Here is a 24,211-nt window from a genome sequence, read left to right on the forward strand (position 1 = left end):
AAAAGCAGCAGCTACACTGGCTGCAGTACCAAGCTTTATTTTATTTATTAGTGAAATAAAAATGGTTTCTTTTAGTGTCTTGATCATATGATGCTACTTTGGTGCATCCACAGAGAGCAGCAGATTTGGCAAATAACTGATTTCTCATAAAAAACATTTGCCTTTTCAGCTTCCTGAATCTCATCAGCCAGGGCAGCGAAACCAGAACATGTGAAAGACGATTACAGAGGTTTTCTCAGAAGTGCAGACTCAATAACGCACCTCAGCTGTTCAATGCATCCTCGATATTATGCAGAGATATTTATATCTGTTTTATGGAGAACTTAAGACTACTGCAGCCTCGGAATTCTTTAAACTGCAACAGAACATCTACACATCTAGAAATTCTTTTTTGCTGATCATTCATTTAAAACGATACATCTTAGAAATAGTCCTGCTAGCGGCTAAAAAAACCAGCAAACCAAGGGGCGGAAAATCTCCTTTCATAAAAATGTTTTTATTCCTTATCAATGGAGACTGCATATGAAAGAGGCTACACAAGTTATGAAGGGCAGCGTTCCTCCCTGCTCCCGGTCAGTCCGTGTCCTCTTCTTTCACTTTCTTCTTTTTCTTCTTCTTTTTCTCTGTGTTCTGCAAACAAACAAATGCTGCCATGAACAAACCACAAAGCAAAACGTCGCTGACCTTATTTTGTGAGGCAAACCTTCTCAGTGATGGATATAATGAAATAAAGCTACTAGAGTGCCCCTGCCCGCCCTGGGTTATGCGGGTAAGGACATCTCCCTCCCCTTGCTCCATGTGTTTAGCCCCCCAGAACGGGCCAGCGCGCTGTGCCGCTCTCCTCACCTCCACTGGGGGGCTGCTGGGGGGCTCCTCACCCTCCACCTCCTCTTCTCCCGCTTGCTTCCCCTTATCCTTTTTCTTCTTCTTCTTCTTGACAGGTTCGTCATTTTCTACAGTCGCCTCTTCTGCACCACAGAAGGAAGAGAAAGAAAACGCAGGTTGCCAGTTAAGAAAGTAAAAGACAAAAGGCAAAGCTCTCTGAGACGTGAGACGACACGAAAGCTATAGCAAGAATGCAAAACATCGCGCTGCCCCTTTACATCCCGCTACACCCGCTTTCTGTTCCCTTGGCCTCGGCTGCGTGACGACTCCCTGCTGTAATCAATACACGAGACAAGTGACAATGTTCGGACAGCCCTCCCCATGTCTCCCAGGGTCACAGCATCCTCCACAGTGTAAAACACGCTCACGTGTGTTCACTTGGCCGCCAAATTCATTTACAAGCGCTCTTTTAGAAAAAAGCCTGTCCCCAGTTTGCTAAGTGTCTTCACCAGCAGCACCAGAGCAACGGAAGGACCCTCAAACCCATGGTTTTCGTAACTGTTTTGACTGGCAAACACAAAATCTCTTAATGCTGAGCCAACATAAAGCATTTAATGCAAAAGCAGAAATTCTCTCCTGTCTTGGAAGACAGGAACTGGATGATTTATATAAAGCTGAGAGGAATGCTAACCTAATATTTATTAATGCCCTCTTACATTTATTTTTCAGAGCTATTCACCACAAGCTGGCCTATCTAACCCTACCATTTACCACCCGTTTTCTAGAATATGCACCAGGAGTCTCTGGGTAAAGAAACCAAGCGGAAATCGTTACCAGGCTGAAGCAGTCACTTAGCAAAAGAAGAGAAAAAACCCACTGCAATTATGAAAAGCCTGAAACACACCATGTCCTAACATCTCGATCGTGCTTTGTCACAAGTTGAGTTCCTCAAGGCAGCAGCAGGTTACAATGAGTCAAAAATACACTTCAATCTGCGCCTCTGACACAAGCTTCAGACAACAAAATTGGCTTCAGGGTGATAAATTTGTAGCCGTGTCTATAGGAAAATACAGCCAGCTAACACGGGCAGTTTTCTGACATTAAAAAATGCCAGAAGCAAAACAGCAAAGGATTCCAGATAAAGGGACTGCTAAGTGGATCCTGCCATACGTGTTATTCACAGTCAGTGTGCAAGCATAAGGCATTCAAAATGTGTGAAAAATAAGTATCCTCGCCTCCCTGTGTATGACACAGGGAAATATGAAGCAGCTGAAAAGTGAACATGAACTCCATCAAAGCCGCACAGGAGCGCAGACAGCGCGTTTCACTCGGCTGGACTGGTGAGCTGGGTGGTAACCTTGCAGAAGTAACTTGTTATTACCCTACGCGCCATCAGGGCTGGCACAGCGTCGCTGGCGCCTGTCGCGGTTCGCACCGCGATGACGCACGGTGCTCATGGGCACTGGCACCAGCACCTTCCCAAAGGTTCCAGCCGCTGCTCTCCAGCAAAGCTCATCTGTCTGGGGACATTTAATGACTGTATAGAGTCCCATCTCCCGTCCCTCCTCAGGCTTCGGAGTCTGCAGCAACGCTCGCAGTAATTTCTAATGCCCAAGTGTCCAAATACAACGACCCGGCAGATACGAATGAAGGGAAAAGGCAGGAGCGATGAACCACGCATCCAAAGGATGCCTTGTCCTTTCAGGAAGAAAAGCGGCACATCTGAATCCTTAACCTAACGTTTTGGGAAGTTTTAAAACGTGGGTTAATGCCAGAGTTGGACTCAATCTTGAGGGTTTTTTCCAACCAAAATGGCTCTGTGATTCTAAATATTCTGAACATTGTCTATTGCTGAAATAATTCTTGGCAGCTCACAGATACCTGCTAAGCTGCACCTGACCCAGCAAGTGTCAGTGCTCAATAAAGCAAAGCGAACAAACACAAGCAGGTTTTGTGTATAAAAGCACAGATTTATGAACAGAAACCTCCTCATCAGGCTGCAAGAGACCAGGCTGGAATTGAATGTAATATTTCACCTGCGAGCAGCTCAGGCCTGGGAGATTGATAATGCCAGGGGAACGACGCTGAGGATGCAGGAAGGGAAGGGGGTTCAAAGGTTTGTGACAACACCCACAGTCTCGAAAAAGCAAATGGGCAAAGTTCAAGCCTCTAAAGCAGTGGCAGCCCAAAAATCTTTCTTCGTACAGTAACTTATCAGAGAAGGAAAGAGCAACTGTGGCCTCAGTTAATTTTTATCTCTTCAGAGAGTAACGACTGTTCATGTACGATGTAAATTCAGACTGAAATTTCCAAGTGCAATTTCACCTCAAATTCGGCATTCGATGTTTGTATGTTGAAACATGCCAGAAAACTTTTCTATGCAGAATAAACCAGTATGCCTTAAGTAAAATTAGACAAGTTCTGGTTTTAGAGAGAAGAGCTTTTTTGTCTTCAAGATACCGAGGCCCACTAAACACCAGCCTGCCGAGCAAGAAATTCCGCAAGAAGAATACGAGTTTTGATTTTAAAAGTGTCTACATGCTTTTAAAAGCAGAAATCTAAAGTCAATTGACTGCAGTATGGTATCAGTCCATAAAGGATTCTGTTTGGTTGGGTTTTGTGTCGCACCCAAGGAGAAAACCCAGGTAGGGTGGTGGCTGTAAATGTGAACCCCCCCGCGCGATGCACAGACACAGCGACTGACCTTTCATCTCCGCTTTGAACTTCTTTGCTTTCACAGCAACCTCTGCATCTTGTTCTTCCACCTCCTGAATTTTGCGTTTCTTTGAGACGGCGGGAAGCGTAGAGTCACCAGATGGATCAAATATTTTTACTTCGCTGTAGTGAAGGAAACAAGTCGGTTTGAATAATAAAAAGAGCAGCTTGCCCCCAGGTAGGATCCTGCGGTTGAATATAAACTTTCCAACACAACTTCCCGAGAATATTCGCAAACCAACCTTGCCCAACTTAAAGAAAGCATCTGCAGGTAGCGAGGCCCTTTCTGCAGTGGTTCACCAGCGATAGGGACTGCAGGAGATACCCCACAAACCACAACTGTCCCATCTGAACTGAACACAGCGGTTAAGTAGGAGTTTGGTTCTGGTTTCTGTCTGTCCAAGAGCACTCAGATGACTCATTAGATGGATCTGTGCTGCTCAAAGCCTTTCTAGCGCAGCTGTACGGTCACATGCAGAGCTCCCCACGATTTGGCAAGTCCGTATAAACATACCCCAAGGGTTAGAGAGATGTATTTTCATACCTATACACACACGGAATTAGAGGTAGCTTCACTTTTGCCTTTTCTGCACTGCTCCTCCAGCTCTTTAGTTGCACCTTTTCAGGGGCAGTCAAATCATCTACTACATCACCTACATCATCTGAAGGTGAAAAGGGGGTTTAAAACATTAAGCCTCAACTATTCCCTCCCAGGCATATACTGAGCACCCAAATGTCCCTAAAATAGGAATATGAAGTAACTACCTTGCACAGGTTACAAAAGCAACTGAGACCAGCGACTAGACTGGCAACCATGCGGCAATGCTACCAGATAGTGCCATAGGCTCATCCTCCAGGCACTGGAAATCGCTCTTACAGGTACGAACACCGCACGTTGCTTTACCAAAAATGATTACAGGGGCTTTTGCAAAGAGAGGACTCGGTTTCAGTTAAACTCAGGACAGAGCTTAGTGGCTGCCTTGTTGTTGTTAAAATACTACTACTAAATCAATAAATAAATAAGTAATCAGCAAGTAAACCTGGTCAAGATAGGCAACGCGCCCTCTCACATATTTTTTGGAAAGCATACTGAAACGCTTCATTTGAACCTCATCTCTAAAAACCACCTCAATTAACTTCTGAAACATGACTTGCATGCAGCCAGTTCATCCAGGATCCACAGTTCCATAAAGACAAAGAGATTCTTGCCAGTCTCCTGAAAACCCTCCCAGCACCAAGCAGCAGTACAGCGATTTTCCTGCTACAAGGACAGTTTGATGGGGACTGAGTCAGCTTCCCTTTCAGGCCACCAGCCTGAGCCCAAGATCTTTGGTCTCTCTCCCAAGCCGAGACACGTTTGCAGAGCACGTCTAACAGCAGGAACGTGTCCTGGCAGGAATTCATGACTCCTCGTTTGAAGAGGTCAAAAACCAACACGTATGTTGTCTCTGCTGCCTCCTTACACGCCCTCATTTATTTACTGACATCGGCTTTTCAAAAGCAGCTCCAGCAATCCCTTTGAACACCTAACATATGGAAAGTTACAGCTAGGCTTGAGAAAGATGTTTGGGGACTGCAGACGGGTGCAAGGGCGCTGCTTTTTCCTCGCTTAACTAGCGCCCAGCCCTGGTTTTGCTGAGCACTTACCCTCCCTACGCCGAAGGTTCAGCAAAATAAACAGGCCGAGCGAAGCAAGCAGTCTGCAATCAAATTAAGTGAAAAACCCAGATGTCACGTCTCAGACTAATAATAACCTGTTCCCATCCTTAGATCTTCAGCTGTCCCAGATGCAATTTAACAGTGTCGCTTTGGGCACCGGAAACTGCTCTAACAGTGTCCAGAGCAGACACCCTATATCTATCTTGCTTAAGGTATATATTACTTATTACCTATAAGACCTGACAAAGAGATGAAGCTTTGCTCCAAAAAAGTGTTGTTTATTTTCTTTTCTAAGAATAAGACAAATAAGTAGGGCTCTAGGACGGCTTCCATGTCAAAGAATTTCAGTCAAACTATGATTTTTCTCAAATTTAATTTCTTCATATTAAATAAAGCTGCTACATACTTACTCCCCAAACTATTCAGGTTTTTGGGCTGATGCTGATAGCATCTAAATGCACTTGTTATCTGATGATGTCAGTAATTCACTAGTAGAAAATCAGGACTCCCTCCAGCTCACTGGCTTTCCCACAACTGGAGAAGGTGGGAAAACTGAAATTCCCATTAGTAACTGGAACTGTCACCCTTTTAAAAGCACAGAAAATGTTTTCTGGATCTTCAGTGAGCCCACAACCAAAAAGCTTCTCGGAAATAAAAACAAGGAGAGTTATTTGTATTCAGCCAAGCTGAAAGGAAAATCTATTCACCTCTTGTTTTGATACTTGTCTGCCTTGGCCAAGGCTTTTCCAGTGCCACTTATTCTTCTTATCTACAAGAAAAATTTAGAAGTGAAAAACAGATTACTCATAATGAAAACAAACCACAACGCAAGCTCCACAGCTATTGAAGGGAATTAAAAATGGAAAGACAGACATATATTGTTGGTCAGACTCTTGTGTACCTGTCCGAGTCTTACGCCTACGAGCAGAACAGCGAGGGGGAGGTAACAGGTGAGAAAATGCCTTTCTAATATTTTTCTCTGAGAGCCCCATTCAATCAAAGGGCATCTAGTATTGGATCAAACACCTCACGGCAAATCATTCCTCTAAACCCCCACCGGAGACCAGCTCCATTACGTGCACGCTTTTTTCTGCGTGTCAGGGCAGGTATCACCCTATGCCTGCCATAAAGCCCACCTGAAAACCACAACACAGGCCCCAAACTGGATTTGAACTAAATTTGTGCTTGTCAGGTGATCAGTTTGTGGTTTAGGATTAATACAGCTCCTGGTTTTTTGTTTTGATAGGAAGCATTGCCCCCCTTGAAATGCTCAAGGCGGAGCAGGCAGGTTTTTCTGGATGTTTCTGTTTGTTCTAGCGATGCCGTATTACAGCATTAGTATCACATCTTCTAGCTTGCTAGGCTGAACCTAGTTTTAATTTACCAGATCACACGCAGCGGCATGCCACCAAAAAGAGGAAAGCGAAGCCCACGTTCTCCCAGCACGCTGTGCCGATGGCAACAGATGGACCAGCAGGCAAGGAGAAGCAGGATATGCATTAAGCAATGGGAGGGCCATGCAGGAATTTACAGAACATCTTGCTTTAGCTACAGAGAAAGCTCCTGAAGAATGAGCATCACCAGTGTTCAGATTTTTGAGAGCCATGGTGGACAACAGGGGCAGGGGACACCAGGCCACAGTGAAGGGAAGAGACTCAAAGCAGCACACCGGAAAATGGCACCATGAACAACAACGTCCGCTCCACGCAGCCTTCTGCTCAACTTACCCCTCTCTCTTCCAAAAGCCTCAGTCTCGTCTCCACTTTGAGTCTGTTCTCAGCTCCCATTTCGGCGTTGGTGTCCTCCCCAAGAGCATCGTAGCGAATAGTCAAAGCAGTCTTAGCTGCCAGCATTCGAGAAATCTGGAAAAGCCAAAAACAGTATTAAATGCTAAGACTTAATACAAGGCAATAATTCGCTCTGATCTGGAAACCACACCCACGAACAAAAGGACGAAGTAACTATTTACTAGTATCATTTCATCCCAAAACCAATTAGTACATAATTATTTTGGCAGTGAAATACTGTTAATGCAACACCTTATTTTCTTGATAAATAGAGGGAAACATCTGAGACAGCAAGTCAGTTCTACATATCCCACTCCAGCCCAACCATTAGATCAGGTTAGTTTGAGGTGTAATTTCCAGTTGAACAGCTTTTTCCACAAATCAAACACATATTTGTCCACCTGCATTCTAAAAGCCAAAGCTCTCTAAGAGCAAGCCACACAAGTGACCGGTTTTAGCACAAGAGTCTGATTTTCCAAGCAAGACTAAAGCCTGGAACAACTTAGCTTACTATCAGAGAGACGAAAGTGGTAACACGCGCCTTGAGAAAGCCAGGACTACATCAAGACTCAGCAGGAACGAATCTTGATGTGTGGAATGGACAATTCCGTTCACTTTTTCAAACGGGAATGAATGACATCCAAAGATCTGTGGGACACTAACGTTTTGCACGTAACCATGAAGCAATGCAGTAAAGTAAACCACACAAAGAGCCTCACTGTGAAGCTCAAGCCATCCCATGAACAGATACAAATGCTCTGGGAAAAAGCCAAGCTGGTAAACAATTCTGCAACTCACCTTTCCTTTGTTTTTGGGATTGGATTGTCCCACCAGTGAAGCATGGTAGATAAGGCCAAACTTCGGTGTGTCCCGTTTAGTCTTCAGCGCTCTGAAAAGCGCCTTCTCAGCACCCAGCAACTGAACTGTTGATGCTGGATGTTTTGCCAGATTCAAGAGGGAACCTGGAAGAAGGTAACACAGCAAGGGGAATTTGTCAGAGGAGCAGATGGAGAAGCGAGAGGCCAAATTCCTACACTGTTCACAAGTAGGAAGCTCCAAACCATCTAAGGGAGCTGCTTCACCTTCATTTCCTGAAGGACAGGTAAGCCATTTCAGTCCTCCACGCTTCAACGCACCCTGCCTCGGCTTCATTTCAGCAGTGGGAAAGAAGGCTGACTCAATAAAACATATCCCACTGGAGTAACGCCTACTCCCGACAAGCTCTGGCAGCAAGAACGTGTCACCGCAGAACAGATAATCCAAATACGGCTGCTACCTCGAGCCAGTCTGACTGGCCAAGCCTAACGGCGGTTTGTCAGCGTTTCACCTCGGAAGCGGCTGGAATATCAGCAGGAGGCTCAGGAAGCGCCTCAGAAGAGGTAGTGACTTCAGTTGCCCTCATATTCCAAAAGGAGTTCAGGCCAACTGAGAACTCTGTCATCACAGACGGCTACCAAGCTCACGCTGGTACTCCCAGGTTCCTCGAGAGCCCCCCTTCATCACCAGATGTTCACCAGGGCCTTGCATAGTGCTTTTGGCCGACCAGCTCCTCAGAGAAAGCCTCCCGGGAGGTCACCTAAGCTTGATTTACACCGCTGAGCAGAACCCACCTGCATGAGCAATAAGCCTTGCTCCAACCAGCTCGCCCACCATGACGGTGAGATTGGGAGCGATGGCCATCATTCTGTTCTTCAGGTAGTCGTACAGCTGCGTCCGATACTCCGAGATTTCAATCACCTGGGCACGGGAATCAGTATTAGCCGACCGACAAATACAAAGAGCTAAATATGTAGAGTTGAGGAAGCATCGAGACTTACAATGAAGGAGACTAACGAAATGCAAAATGCACAGCCAGCCGCAGGCTAGAGATATGGAAAGCTTTCTATAGAACATATAGAGCAGAGCTCCAGCCACAAAGTATATTGGATCTGTATTGCTCGTGCCCTTGTACAACTTCTTTTCTCAGCAAAGTTCCCGATAAAGGAGCTGACAATGTGCCAAAGACAGCGAAGCAGAACAAAAATACTCAGTAAGGGCATTTTTTCTAGGACAAAACCCTGGAACATTCAGTTTCCACATAAATCTTCGCCACCATTCTCTTGAAATGGTATAAATGCTCTTTGCTTGGTCCATAGAAATACACACAATGAGCATGCACATAAAAAGCAGCCCGGTCCAGACCAAGAACAGGAACTCGCTCCTCCTAACCCTGCCACTCCCGCTAAAGTCATAGAAGAATCCATCTGGGAGTTCACAGAAGCAGGATAAAGCTCCTCGCTCTTCTGGGGCCTCAGCACTCCACTTTTAATACAGGGTGCTTCCAAAGCCACAGATTAAAAAGAAGTTACACAGCAGCATTATTTAGAACCTCGAGAGAGGTTCTCCTGCCCCTCTACTCTGCCCTGGGGAGACCACACCTGGAATATTGTGTCCAGTTGTGGCCCCTCAGTTCCAGAAGGACAGGGAACTGCTGGAGAGAGTCCAGCGCAGCCACCAAGATGCTGAAGGGAGTGGAGCATCTCCCGTGTGAGGAAAGGCTGAGGGAGCTGGGGCTCTGGAGCTGGAGAAGAGGAGACTGAGGGGTGACTCATTCATGGGGATCAATATGGAAAGGGGGAGTGTCAGGAGGATGGAGCCAGGCTCTTCTCAGTGACAACCAGTGATAGGACAAGGGGCAATGGGTGTAAACTGGAACACAGGAGGTTCCACTTAAATCTGAGAAGAAACTTCTTCCTGGTGAGGGTGTCAGAGCCTGGCCCAGGCTGCCCAGGGAGGTTGTGGAGTCTCCTTCTCTGCAGACATTCAAACCCGCCTGGACACCTTCCTGTGGAACCTCAGCTGGGTGTTCCTGCTCCATGGGGGGATTGCACTGGATGAGCTTTCCAGGTCCCTTCCAACCCCTGACATTCTGGGATTCTGTGATCTCAAGGACTGAAAAGCTCAGCAATGCCAGAATTCCAACCAAAAGTCTGCCCATTTTTTGTGCGGACATCAGAAGCCCAAGATGGCTCAGATGAGGTAGTGACTGTGCACCCTCATGTCTGTACATCAGGAGAGCAACCATATAGGAATCATCACTGCCATCACAAGGCTTTTAGCGACCTCTTCTCGGCAGAAGAGGCTCCGACAGGGCCAGCTCAAGCAGAGTTCCTGTTGCGGTTCATCCACACGTACACACCTGATCACAGAGATGGATTATGTTGTTTATATCTTCTTCTGATACTTCTGTCCCCATGGAAATCTCAGCGGCAGCCTTCACATCTGCCTCGATCTCCTCCGGTACGATGTCAGAAACGTCAGAGGAGGCAAAATTGCTCCTGTCTCCTGTGGGGGACAGATGAAAGCGAGTTTGTGCTGGGGGCGAGATGAACTAGTAAAAAAAGCACAGAAACAGATGAAGATAAAAGGCCAAAATAACAACAGTAAGTCAAGTCTGCTGTCATCCTATTCCAAACTCCCAAAACATAGGTCAGTGTTCTGCCTTTATGTTTATACTAGCTGAGAAGGGCTGGAAATGTTCAATTTGAAACTAGAAAGAAGTGCCCTACACTGTAACTCTGAGTACTTCACCTTTTCAGCAGCTGCTTGCTGCAAAATTTTCAGTTGCATTATTACAGAGGAAGAATTCCAGGAAGCAAGCAGTTACTTACCACTAACCAAACCTATGTAATTCTTCCTGCGACTGGGGGAAAAAAAGCTCCCTTACAACCGCAAGTCTCTCTCTGCACCGCAAACTTCATTATTAAAAAAAATAATAAAAGAATCATGAATAGAAAGCTTCTGCCTCCTCATTACTCACCAACTTTCCGCACACATTTACAATACGTTAGGTTATCTGTGATGATTTTGCCCAGTTCGGGGAAGTGCCAGCCATACCATTCCCTGCAGCGCATGATGTAGTTATTCAGTTCTTTGTCCAAGTCATCAAGAAGCGCTAAGAGAAAGAAAAACGGATGTTTTTCTCTGAAAAGGTAATCTGAAGATGGAAAACTCTCAAATCGACAAATTGAAGCAGCAGAAAGGGAGATAGGCTGAAGTATTTTATCCCATAAGACTGGAGTGAAACATAAGCTGCAGCACGTTAGAAATCTGTACTTTTCTACATGATGCCAGGCACAATATTTGAGAAATATTAGTATTCCCATGCGTGCGGTGTGAAAGTTTAATCCCTGGGACTGCCCTGGACAGACTCCTTGAAGAGCTGCAGAGCACGCTCCCCTGGACATGGAGCAGCAGCCAGTTCTTATTCCTGTTAATATTCCAGTTTTTACTCCTCTCTGTCAAAGCACTAGACACAAGATTGATGTTAAACTTAGCCATGTATTAAACTTTAAGGTAAAACATGTTTTAATGATGAGAAACCGATCTTTTATTCAATTACTTGACTTAAAAGAATGTATTAAGTTGCCTTTATAATATAAATGTAGCAAACACAAACCCAACAGGCTCACCACTTACCAGATATGACCAATAACACAATTTAAAACATGAAGTATAACACCCACAGCATATGTTCCTGCAGAACCCTAAGGCTAAAATATTTCCCTCTAACGCAATACCAACATTCCCATCTGTTGTCTCAGCGGTAGTGACGAATGAACTGAATTAAATCATGAATTTCAGCTTAACTATGTTCCATCATTGACAACAGTCTGGGAATTAATGTTCCAAACAGGATTCCTCACCAGTGCTTCACAGTGAGCACGCCGATCACGATGTGGATGGCTTCACGAGGAACAAGCTTTCCTAGCTGTGTTTACAATTTTGGTTTGTTTTCCATTAAGAAAGCAAGGAGATGGAATGCAGCATTACACGCTGCGGCGGGTTTTACGTGCCTAACGTAAGAGTTTATTTCTACGTTGTCCTCTATGCAAGATGGTACCAAAACATCAGGTCAGAAAACGCTGCTCTGTGGGGCCGCTGCTCCCATCACCGCTCAGAAAGGAAACCTGTTGGCGAGCAAAATCCCCAGAAGACTGAACTCACACAGCCCGTGTTTCAGCTGATCTCTATGCTACGAAAAAGTGGACATCAGATTACTGTATCACCCTAAAAACGTTCCTGCTTGTGCAAAACCCTACTAAGAAAGCACACCTTGCACCTAGCTGAACACCAGCGCCCCTTTGCCAAAACACGTCGGGAGGAAGCTGACAGCAATACTTTCCTGTAAATGATGTAAAGAAGTCAGCTGTCCTAAACCAAACCCATTAATACTTAAGCTCTGAATATACTTACAAATTGCCTGGATAATCATGGTATCTACTTTGTCGGGGCTGAACTTCAGCTTGTATCGGGAAAGGCTGAGGAGACAGAAACGCAGTTTCATCAGCATCCTAACGCCATGGCGACGAGTTCCGCAGCAGCCCTGACCCGCGGACGCACACAGACCCCAAGGGCTGTGCCACGAAATCGGCTGGCGGTTTCTTCCCTTCTTTACACGCGGTTCCCCACAAAAAGTATTTGTCAACTGTGCCTCCAGTTCCGCAGCGGCCGGAGGCAATCCCCAAAACTGTATCCACCCAGCAGCAAGTATCAGGAACGCTAATGTGAAGCGACAGGAGAAACCTCCTGGAACAGATTCTCACTGTCAGAGAAAGCCATTATCATCTGGCTTTAATGTATGTTTAAAAGTTCTTGGTATGCTGCAGCAGAAGATACTTGATATCAATGAGGACTTGCACCTTCAAAGTTCTTCTTCAATATTAATGCCAATTTTCTAAGCAAACACATATGCATATTTGTAAGGAATTAGCTGGAGAGAAGCAGTTCTCTAACTTGTTGATGGCTCACGGACAGGACAAGCGCAAGTCAGAATATGGATTAAATTACTCATGGATGAATGCCTGACCCCACGGTGATGCAACGATTTTGTATTTAACTACTGCTCCACTAAAGCTAAAGGGCAGTGGCAGTAAGGTGAGAAGACAACTCTGCCTTTAACATTTACATTATGTATTACACGGGTGTTTATTCTGGCATAAATCAGCAAATACGGCATCCACCTTATGTCTCTGTGGCAACGGAGTTTTAAATGACCCATTTGACTGCTACAGAGACGTTTTAAACCAAATCGTGAAGTAACGTAACATGCAAAGGAAAGCTCTCAACTTCAAATTCAGGTGAAGATTAAGCCTTTCCCTAAAGGGTGGGTGCAAACTGGAAAGCCCTTCCTTTAAAAAACAAGATTTCAGATAAAAGCGTGCCTTAACTTGGAGAGTGTGGAACCCCAGGTTCGAGTATAACTTGGGGAATGACCTATTCAAGAGCAGTGTAGGGGAAAGGGACCTGGGGGTCCTGGGGACAGCAGGGTGACCATGAGCCAGCACTGGGCCCTTGTGGCCAGGAAGGCCAATGGTACCTGGGGTGGGTTAGAAGGGGGTGGTCAGTAGGTCAGAGAGGTTCTCCTGCCCCTCTACTCTGCCCTGGGGAGACCACACCTGGAATATTGTGTCCAGTTGTGGCCCCTCAGTTCCAGAAGGACAGGGAACTGCTGGAGAGAGTCCAGCGCAGCCACCAAGATGCTGAAGGGAGTGGAGCATCTCCCGTGTGAGGAAAGGCTGAGGGAGCTGGGGCTCTGGAGCTGGAGAAGAGGAGACTGAGGGGGGACTCATTCATGGGGATCAATATGGAAATGGGGAGTGTCAGGAGGATGGAGCCAGGCTCTTCTCGGTGACAACCAGTGATAGGACAAGGGGCAATTGGTACAAACTGGAACACAGGAGGTTCCACTCAAATCTGAGAAGAAACTTGTTCCTGGTGAGGGTGGCAGAGCCTGGCCCAGGCTGCCCAGGGAGGTTGTGGAGTCTCCTTCTCTGCAGACATTCAAACCCGCCTGGACACCTTCCTGTGGAACCTCAGCTGGGTGTTCCTGCTCCATGGGGGGATTGCATTGGATGAGCTTTCCAGGGCCCTTCCAACCCCTGACATTCTGGGATGCTGTGATTCAGAGACACTGCCAGCAACGCGGCAGAGCCGAGGACACGGAGCGGGGTGAAAGGGACTCACCTGTGCGCCAGCCCCAGACACATGGCTGCCATCTCTCGGGAAGGGAGGCCGGTGATCAGGCCCTCGATCTGCGAGCGAATCCCTCGCATCAGCTCCGTAACCATCGGGCTGTGGATACAGCTCAAATTCAGCTTGTCCTGCAAGACAGAAACCAGCGGCCCACAGTCAGGCATAACAACAACATTCCTCAAAGCCCTTCTGTCTCGCTGCACCCGGTTTTCCCTCTGCAGCCCTGCGATCACACAAGAGGTTCAGTCATCTCTGACTCTCAAGGTAGGGACAACCCCAGTTCCCCACACAGTGACAATTCCAGACTGAAGAGATTTATAATTAATGCTCTATCTGCTATGCAGACATTAGAACTGAAGATGTGAGATTTTGCAGTTTACTAGAAACTGTTTGGCCACAGAGAGAAAATTCAGAGGTAGAGGGTTGGGGGTTTTGAGTTTTTTTTCAGAAAACAAAACTGAATGATCAGTTCAAAGTTCTTGGTATTATTCACTTTAATGCTAAATCCTCCTCATTTTGCAGTCTGCATAAGTCTAAGCTAACACAAGGAGGTGGTCAGAAAAAAAACAATCAGATGGGAACCCAGTATTTGACACCTAACAGACATCCCATCTGCTTTTTGGATGCAATCATTAGGGAAACTGATTTTTTAATCTGCTGGGCTCCTAACAAATACTTCAGAGAGAAATCAAGCAAACCTGAACACCTCAGAGCGCTTTTACTGCATCATCCACTTGAGTACCTGAGATGCCATCTTCCCAGTACAAAAGCAGTACCCGTTTGATCATAAGGACCACATATCTCCCACAGATTCCATTGCTAGTAACTGCAAAATCTCTGGAATCTGACCGTAAGATTTCAGCAGCCTGAGGCAGAAGGAAGAATGGCAGAATCCGCTATCACCTTTATGACACCTCCAAGTTTGGCATCTGCGACCGCCAGCTGTTCATGGGCATCTTTTGCCACTATCTTCTTGAGAATCTTCTTCAAGTTCTTGCTGAGCTTGCCTTCTACAAGGGCTGTGGAAGCTGTACAGAACAAAAAGACCAAAGATGTAGTTTCTTTCCCCTCCCAAACCCTGTAAAAATAGTTCTCCTAACTTGGTATTTTCATTTTAACTGCCCACAGTAGCTCTAGTCCGAACTGCAATGCTACTTTGCCATGCAGCAGCTGAAATCAAAATAGAAGACAATTACATACTTGCTCCTTTGGAGGCCTAAATGAAAAACCTTCCTCCCAGTTGCCTCTCCTTTCTCCATGTGGTTTCAGTTCTATTTCTGCCAATTTTGTTTAAGGATCTCTAGGAACAGTATGCCATGTGCTTTAGATATACCTTTAACATTTCTGAAGGCAAAGCTATGCAGGAACATTTTGTGTACTATTTAATTAACCAATTGTTTTCCAGGTCCCTTGGTCAGCAACCATGATATCCTGCATTGAGTAACAGCTTATTGACATCCTCTGCCAATGATTATGTGCTGTCTAGAGCCCAACAAGGAGTGATGCCAAACACATTGACTGGGCAGTTAGACACAAACCCTTCTAATACAGCACCCAGCCTGAAGAACTTTAAAAGGCCATTCTTCATTCTCAAGCATTAATAGATCTGCAAAAGCTTTACAGTACCGCACAATATATTTTTAAGCAGACACTTATACAATTCTCTGTGCTCCACTGAACTTCTATGATTGATGCACCATCTTCATCAGGGTAAACACAGCAGAAGCCAGGGATTGTTCATTTCCAGCAGCTTACTGAAAGCTGAGGGTAAAAATCTAAGTGCTGTGCTGAGCCTCCTCTCAACCTTTCTACGACGTAGATAGGTTTCCACCTTCCAAGCCGGTCAATAGCTCCTAACCCACTGAAAACACCACACACATAGCCCACCCTTCAAAATCAACATGATGTACGTAGTTTGAATAGCCTCTCCCATTTCATGGATAAGCCAACCTGAAGCAAAGTAGCAGAAGTTTTGGTTTTGTTTGTTTGTTTCTAGGGTTTTTTTAATTGTTTGTTTTTTTGTTTGTTTGTTTGTTTTTTCCTATGAGGTGGCTTTTGTTTGTTTGTTTCTTGGTTTTGAATCACTGTAACTACATGATACATTATCTGAATCCAAATCTATGCAAAAGCAACAAAATCCAAAGAATATGCCAGGGAGAGGAATATACAGCAGCTTCAATCTCAGTAGTTTCACTTCCAACTCCTGTATGATGGTAGTGTCTCCATTCTTGTTTCCTTGGCTTCCTTTAGAAGCTATTTCTACCCCATCAGAATACAAAGATCCATTCTCTAGTCATAGGTGTGATGGGGAACATTCCCTTGCTGCTGTCATACAGCAACAGGCACACCAGTTCTGAACGATTAGGTACAACTTTTATCCTTTCTCTTCAAACTAGCCCACAGCATCAAGCAGTTAACTGTTGAATTAGTAAAAAATTATCGAACATAAGGCTTTTTGTTTAAACTCCTGAATTTATTCTAAGATTACAGGCTTCTTTTTTTTGGGGGGTGAAAAAACACAGGTGTAATATGCATCCATAAAACAAGGGCAGTTTTAATAATCTGTGTACTCTGCTGTGCCTGTTGTCTCAGTGGTAGTGACGAAATGTTGACTCAAATCAGTTATATTCAGCTTCAAGAAGAATCCATCATTGACAACAGGCTACAGATAGCAGACAAACCTACATGCTGCTCACTGGTGAGCTGCTTGGGAATAAATACGGCAGGAAAAATGAGACTTTACTACATCCCTACTGCACTATAGACTGGATGGACGACCTCATCAACCAACAGGACCAGTTGACTTTGTAAACTTTGCGATTTAAACACTAAGCAAAGGAACAGAGCAGGGATGGAGGGAAGTAATGAGTGAACTAGTGCACGACAAGGATTTTCTGGTTTTGTAAGAATGGTGTCAACTCACCAGCAAGTGCTTCTGTTGTGTCCTGAAATTTTTCGAAGTGTTTCAGCTTTACTCTACAGAAGAAAAATACAAGTGTGTAAACAAAGGGACATAAACCAGATGCTAGAACCATTATACTTTTTTTTCTGCCTCTGCTACTCCAGTTCCCGTCTTCTTCCCAAGACTGCGAGAGAGCAGAGATCGATATCCAGATCCTCAAAAACAAGCAAGAGCACTAAACCTGCTGATCAAGTTTGAGCCTGATCGAACTATTCAGCCAGGTCCCACAAATTTTATTATAAAAAAAAAAGGAATTTTGATTTGGTATTTCTAGGACCAACACAATCAGAAGACCTAAGCCTCCTTTTTGTTTAGTAGTTCATACTTAAAGACAGACATCAACCATCTGAATCTCAGCACTGCGCCCTGATTAAGTGCCGATAGCATCTTCCCACTCCTCTTCAAAAGGAACCCGTCTCTGTGGAATGCACAGTTCACATTTAACAGGCTTTGCAGCCAAATGCACCTTCAAAGCCTTTAAAACTGGGCTGATTCATTGCTCAGGAACCCTCAAGTCCTTCCTTGTAATTAGATGTTTAGAATACAAGTTGCGAGCTGAAAACAAACAACAGAACGTCCGCCTGTGCCCTCCCTAACTGCTGACCAGAGCCACAAACTGTACGGATGGTGCTTAACGGTCCCCGTGGGATCCTCTCCCCCTCACGCAGGCTGGGGTGTTGACATCTAGGCTTACAGCTCAGGAGCTCTCTCAATCCAGTAAATTCCTTGTCAGGGCCGGGCATTTGGCTAATCTGGCTCTGATTAACCGCCGTGCTTTGTGAGTCAAGTGTCTGCGAAGGTAGCAAGGTCACAGATAAAGCTGGGTGCTGGCGTTAAGCCTTCGTACAGCCCAACAGAAGCTCCAGGCTCATCCTGATGACTTTTCAGACAGGCATGAGAGAGAGGAGCTACTTTGATTGGAGGGGAGATGTATTAAGAGCCACGTTCCGTCTAGCAAGCGGCCAAGACAAAGTTTCCAAGACAAGATTAACAACACTACAAGCAGGAAGATGCGGGATATTCTGTCCTCTCCTCTAAACACTGTTACAGAGCGGGATAAATCCAAATCACAAGGCACGGCTTGTTCAGAGGAGTCCGTTACAACCAAAGGTGGTTAGAAATCTTCCAAACAAAGCACCCCGGGCAGACTGGGCAGCAAAGCACCGCTGTCCCCAGCTCCAGGACACGGTGCTGGCCAGGCCAGCACGCACTGCAGTCCCTGTGCCAGCACTTGCCGGCGGCATCGGCAACACCACCAACTCTCAACTCACAGCCACGCACGTGTTTTTAGTTTCACATGAATTAAACTTGTTTTTTTTTTTTTCTTAAGAACTTCCTGTGAGCACAAAAAACCTGTTATTTCAGCCAGTTCCAGCATTACGAGCTTGGATGTTCTTGTCAAAGCAGCCAGATCTCCTTAAAATATTATTTAATTTTTTGCTTCAGTGGCACATGGTAATGACTTCTGTGGCTTAATCTCATTGCAAGGAAAAATCAGTTATTTCTTTCACTTTGATATTCCAATTTAGGCTTCCCTGAGAATCTAACTTCACATTATCATTGTTCACAGCTCTTAGGTTTTACAATGCTGCAAAATAAAAATCGCTACTTCTTTCTGAACCTCCAGTGTGCATAACTCTACAGGCACTCATGTCCTTCCCAAAGCCAGGTTGCTATCCCCATATAAAACTGCTTACATTTTGTTTGCTTTTTCAGGAGTTTCAAATTCTTTCCATAAACTGTCGACTTCTTGGAGCTTCTTCTCATTCAGAACCTAGAGAGAGAAAACAAACAGACACAAAACAATGTTTAAAGCACTTCTGAACAACCTTCAACCCTGCATTCAGCAGAAAAGCCCTGAAGCAGATTTACACATCCAGCCACTGGAAGTTAACACTGATTGAGTCAGCAGAGGGCAGCTGGGTGATCTCCAGTCTCAGCAGCGTTAGCCATCCTACCAATACACGGTCGTTATTTACAGCGGTTTTACTTTCAGCTGAATGACAGATGTTGCTCAATGATGGCTGGGTCCTTCTGAGCCTGCACATCAAAACAGGACGCTCCCCTTGCTGGTCAAAACTGGGCTCGCTCCACCTCCTCTGCAGGACTCATCCACAGCCCCTGTGACCCAGAGCCAAACCTGCCGCCGCTTTGGGAACATACAAACCCGTCTGGGACACCTAACAGGAAGGACTGATCTCCCACAAGGTGTTTTCATCCATCTGACCTAGCCCAAGGAAGAAAGAGACATCTCCACAAAGACAACTTTTCACCACAGCTTAATCAGCTGAGCCAAGACTTACTTAAGAGGCAGCTGGGGTTTAATCTCGTCTCTGTACAAAGGGGATCCCCTCAGTTTTTGAGCAGCGGGAGGTCAGCAGTTACACCCCGAGAGCCTCCGTGCATTTCCCAAAGCGCAGAGTGTACTGCAGATTCCTAGAAAAGCGCTCAGGGGAACAGCACGGCCCACAGCTTCACAACATCGTGTTCTTTACGCTTCACTCAAAAATCTCGTGGTTATGTCCCCACAGCATAAATCCATCACAATTGCAACTTGATTCAGTGCAGAAATTGCTCTTGGGATTATGAGATTTTGTTCCCTTGCGGATTTTTAAACCCAGGTCCAAGGAGGTCGTCTTTTTAAAACTCAATTAGTAGCTGAGCAAATAAACATAGTAACTCATTTCTTACAGAACTTGGAGGCACAGAAAAACCTGAGGGCAACTCTTCCTTTCCTCAGCCTGCTGATTCTTTCCTCCAATTCATCTTTCCTATCCTGAAGCCCAAAGAATCTTCAGCCTCCATAAACAGACATGGGGGCACAGAGAATAACAAAGACATAAAAGCTGCTAAATCAAGGTTGCTAGTATATAGAAATTACGTATCTATGGATATTTTGTGCCCTGTAAGATAGTAACAGTCACTGGAAAAAGCCTTCCAAGATTCAGAACATGGTCATGCCTCATTTTTCCTTATTATTTTAGACTGTTTGTTCCTCTGACGAGAGCAACATCTACAGGGGAATAGCTGAGAGCGACACAGCTTGCAGAGGCCGACAGTCCTTGATCACCAAGGAACAAGGTAGAGCACAGCGATGCTGGCCATAGAAATCTGTGTATGCTCCCAAAAAGGCAAGCGGGTGACCGTGACCGCCTCCCAAAATTCAGAAGCACAAATTCAGTCACAAACCTCGAGTAAAACCGACAAACAAACAAACCCCAGACAAATAATCTCCCCAAAAGCACTGAGCAGTGACAATCTTTAAAGACTGCTTCCAAAAAGGAAAAACAAGAAAAAGGTAAACTCTGCATGGAATATTTTGATGCAGGGTGCCCTCCCCTGTCCATCCCAGTAAGGACGCGCAGACCTGCCTGCCCTCCAGGCCTGCAGCACTTGTGCACCGGGACTTGGCTTCTCCTCTGCCTTCGCTTGCTGCTGAGCTTGCTTTCAGAAGTTAAAATGCGGGTTATTTTCAGCCCCTCCTGGCTGTGTGGAAGGCTGAGATGGTTCAGCTCACTGAGCAGGTTTGATCCCACTGGAAAGGTGATTTCTAACTCAGAAGGGGCAGGAGAGCAGCCAGAGTGAACACAGAAACATCTTGGTTGGAAAAGACGTTTAAGATCATCAGGCTCCACCAGCCCCCAAGAGAGGTGACAAAATGACAGAATTTGAGGTTGCAGGGAGATCCCCCAACCCCAGAGTAGATCACACAGGGTCGTGTCCACAGCATCCCAAAATGTGAGTGGTTGGAAGGGCCCTGGAAAGCTCATCCAGTGCAATCCCCCCATGGAGCAGGAACACCCAGATGAGGTTACACAGGAAGGTGTCCAGGTGGGTTTGAATGTCTGCAGAGAAGGAGACTCCACAACCTCCCTGGGCAGCCTGGGCCAGGCTCTGCCACCCTCACCAGGAAGAAGTTTCTTCTCAGATTTAAGCGGAACCTCCTGTGTCCCAGTTTGTACCCATAAACCAGGCGGGTTTGAATGTCTCAGAGAAGGAGACTCCACACCCGCTCTGGGCAGCCTGGGCCAGGCTCTGGCACCTCCCAGCAAAGAAGTTTCTCCCCATGTTCAAATGGAGCCTCCTGTGTTTCAGTCTGTGCCCGCTGCCCCTCACCCTGGCGCTGGGCACCACTGAGCAGTCTGGTCCATCCTCTGACACCCACCCTGAGATACTGATCCCACTGATCAGATCCCTCTGAGCTCCTCTCCGGCCGAACAGCCCCAGCTCTCCCAGCCCTTCCCGGTAGCCCCGCGGCAGCCGCACGGTACCGGGGCACCCGTTCCGCGCCCTCACCTTGAAGATGGCGTAGCCCGCGGCGGTCTCGAACAGCACCAACATGGCGGCGGCGGCACCGGGGGAGCTCCCACGTGCGCGGCGGGACCGACCCCGCAGCGCGGAACCGGAAGCGGCGGAAGGGGAAGTGGTGGGGCCGCCTTCCCCGCGCTCCCGGAGCCACGTGGCGGGGGGGGGCGGAGCCTGCGCTGCTCCCGGTGCCGCCCCGGGGCCGGTCCCGCCCGAACCAATCGACATATGGGTGGAAAAATCCGCCCGGGGCGTCCCTGTGCGGGGCCCGCCCGCGCTCGGTGCCCGGTACCCGGGTCCCCCCGGGTGGTGGTTGTTCCCGAGCGAGCCCTCGAAACAAAGAACCTGGCGAGCAGAGTCAGTCACGCTGTTACGCAGCATTCTGTATTTTATCAGCGCTGAGGATCACCCTGCATAAGCGCTCCACAGACTGGATGCTCTTGCTTATATTCACGCAATTATTACATATTAATTACGAATTTTGGAGATGTTTAATACACGGCTACACTAATAATTGATATAGTTATAACTGATTAGTTTCTAGCTTACAATACATCTATTATTAGTCAAATATAAGCTAAGCACTCTGCTTGTATACAATGCATCACTTCACCTTCTGTCTCGTGTCGTGCAGAAGGATCTAAAACTTGAAAAATATCCCCTTGTTTATCAGCTAGTCAGAAAGCGTTGATCATGTCAATTGGTTAATGATGGGTACGTCTTTTGTAACTTAACCACAGTGTGCATTAATTTGGCAGCTTCTCCTCACCCTGGAGCAGGTTGGGGCCGCCTGGGTGTCCCCAGCACATGGGGAGGCAGAGGCGCCCAAAGCCCCATCCATGCGTCTGTGCAAGAGCATCTTCTGTCCATCCCACACCCGGGCCCTGCGGAGGAGCCGACAGAGCCGCTGGCGGATAACGGGCAAAAGGCGCCAGTCCTGGCCCCGATAAATTCCCACTTGTTTCACAGGGACGGCTCCCTGCGCTCTAACCGGAGTTTTCCTGCCGCAGGAAGAAAGGCTCCGAGCGGCACCCCGGGTTGTAAATGTCAGACGTTCTGTGGCTGTGCTCTGCGCACCGCCCGTGTGAGTCAACGCCACTGCGCTTCCCCTCCTGCTCCTCCCGGGAGGAATGTGCTGGAAAGTCACAGAAATCTGGGGGTTTACATCATTCTGAAGAACTGCGGGTATTTAAAGGAAATACTTTGGTGGTTTAGATAATGTAACCCATTTTTTGAAGTGCCACACCTGGTAATATTGCCAAAGAAATCATGTTCAACTAGAGAGAGAATTTCTGGGTTCCCCCTAGTTTCAAAGTCCAGGCTTTGCTGCTGTTGGCTCGGGGAGAGCGCTAATATTGCAAAAAGCGAATTTAAGAGTAAATATCACTTACTGGTCCGACTTTGAATGCTGCGTTCTGCCTTTTTGCCAGTGCTGACCACTCTTGAGCAGACATGCTGGCATTACAAGATTACAGATTGCTCTTAAAGTCCAGTTTTATAAGTAACTTACTTCTGCCAGACCAAAGAGGTTTTACACAGACTACAAGAGACAATAGTTGTAAGAAAACCACTAACAGCTTCAACCCTAAACCACATATATGGTTTTAGAGAAATTATCAGCAAACTGAAGGTGCAAGGGTGAACTTTATTTACCTCGGGTGATTGAGATTAGTTGCAGATGGGGGAACTGGGGAAGTTATAAACCACCTGAGAACTTAAAGAGGTTATTACAGCAGGTAAAGCAGCCTTGGTGGTGTCTGCAGCAGCAACTTTGGGCTTTGTGGGAAGGTTGTGTGAGTTTCTTTAGTGTTTTTAAAGCAGTGCTATTTTTGTTGTGTTTTAATCAAGTCTGCTGTGTATTGAGTTTGGGCTGTCAAAGAAGGAAAGTGTGGGTTTTGTTGCTGTATTTCCACAGTTCTCATGGGTTGAAGGGAGATTTGGTTTGGGGGTGCTGCACAAATGTAGCTTGTGTCCTGAACAGTTTAATGTGCCTGTAGCTAGGTGAGTAAGAATGCAGTAATGATGGGTGGTGTTGCTGTTACTTAGTGTGTATGCAAGCATGTGCATTTCAGCGTTACACCTTTGCCCCCATATATAGGGGCAGGTAACTCTGTTTTGACTCTTATGAGTGTTAGCTTGTATTTCAGGCTTGGGGAGGAAAAATGGTAAAATGAAGAATTGTGTTCAGGTTTTGTGCCTGAGTCTGGGACTTTACCCTCACTGCCATAAGACTGCTCTTAAAACTCACTGATGAATAGCAGTGATGTGTAGGACAGTGTAGGTATTTATCATTTTATGTTCTGTGAGTATCGTGTTGCCGTGAAGCTCTTGAATGGTTTATTTTGGTGCTTTATGAAGTGTCATTAAGCTTATAATGAGCTTACTGTCAGCTTGGTATAGTATGAATGCATTTGGTTTTACTGCCTACTAGGCCTTGCCTAAGAAAGATCTTAATTCTGTAGCTCTGTGTAGTGCCTGTTCTGGTTATCTTCAGTGTTGTGGGTTTTTATTTTTTTTTTTTTCTTCCTTGCTATTACTGAATTGTTTTAACACTTGTGATTAAAACTACTCCCTATGGGTCTAGATATAGCGCAGCTTCCCTGACTAGCGGGAGCGCATCCCCTGGTGTAGATGTTTGTTCTGCTCACTGGCCCCTCAGAGCCAACCACACGCTCATTCCAGCAGCCGTTTTTGCAGAGGGATGTTGGTGCCACGTGCAGTCTGAACAGCGTCTCTTTAAGCTGTGGATGTTGCTCATGCAAACCTGTGTGCTGATGTAAAGCAGGACATCTGTTTGTGCTACTGTGGGGAGTCTGAGCCCACACCTGGAATATTGTGTCCAGTTGTGGCCCCTCAGTTCCAGAAGGACAGGGAACTGCTGGAGAGAGTCCAGCGCAGCCACCAAGATGCTGAAGGGAGTGGAGCATCTCCTGTGTGAGGAAAG

General features: G+C 46.3%; 1 protein-coding gene and 4 non-coding genes across 5 annotated transcripts; all 5 read right to left on the reverse strand.

Moving 5' to 3' along the window:
- Positions 1–477: 477 nt before the first annotated feature.
- Positions 478–21,404, reverse strand: NOP58 (NOP58 ribonucleoprotein). The gene is made up of 15 exons (XM_065841392.2): positions 21,259–21,404; positions 18,660–18,736; positions 16,924–16,976; positions 14,904–15,028; positions 13,992–14,128; positions 12,222–12,286; positions 10,786–10,920; positions 10,165–10,310; positions 8,597–8,723; positions 7,785–7,948; positions 6,927–7,061; positions 5,907–5,968; positions 3,530–3,663; positions 847–968; positions 478–630 (listed from the first exon to the last, which is right to left on the reverse strand). Exons 1-15 carry the CDS (start codon positions 21,301–21,303, stop codon positions 574–576), a joined length of 1,584 nt encoding a protein of 527 aa, XP_065697464.1. The 5' UTR covers positions 21,304–21,404; the 3' UTR covers positions 478–573.
- On the reverse strand, positions 8,352–8,437 carry LOC136103480 (small nucleolar RNA SNORD11). Its single transcript, XR_010651621.1, has one exon. It is a non-coding gene; the product is annotated as a small nucleolar RNA SNORD11 (small nucleolar RNA).
- Positions 9,989–10,072, reverse strand: LOC136103481 (small nucleolar RNA SNORD11B). Its single transcript, XR_010651622.1, has one exon. It is a non-coding gene; the product is annotated as a small nucleolar RNA SNORD11B (small nucleolar RNA).
- Positions 11,554–11,641, reverse strand: LOC136103477 (small nucleolar RNA SNORD70). Its single transcript, XR_010651618.1, has one exon. It is a non-coding gene; the product is annotated as a small nucleolar RNA SNORD70 (small nucleolar RNA).
- On the reverse strand, positions 16,577–16,665 carry LOC136103476 (small nucleolar RNA SNORD70). Its single transcript, XR_010651617.1, has one exon. It is a non-coding gene; the product is annotated as a small nucleolar RNA SNORD70 (small nucleolar RNA).
- Positions 21,405–24,211: the final 2,807 nt, after the last annotated feature.

Source organism: Patagioenas fasciata, chromosome 7 (assembly GCF_037038585.1).
Source record: "Patagioenas fasciata isolate bPatFas1 chromosome 7, bPatFas1.hap1, whole genome shotgun sequence".
In the NCBI taxonomy this organism is placed as follows: domain Eukaryota; kingdom Metazoa; phylum Chordata; class Aves; order Columbiformes; family Columbidae; genus Patagioenas; species Patagioenas fasciata.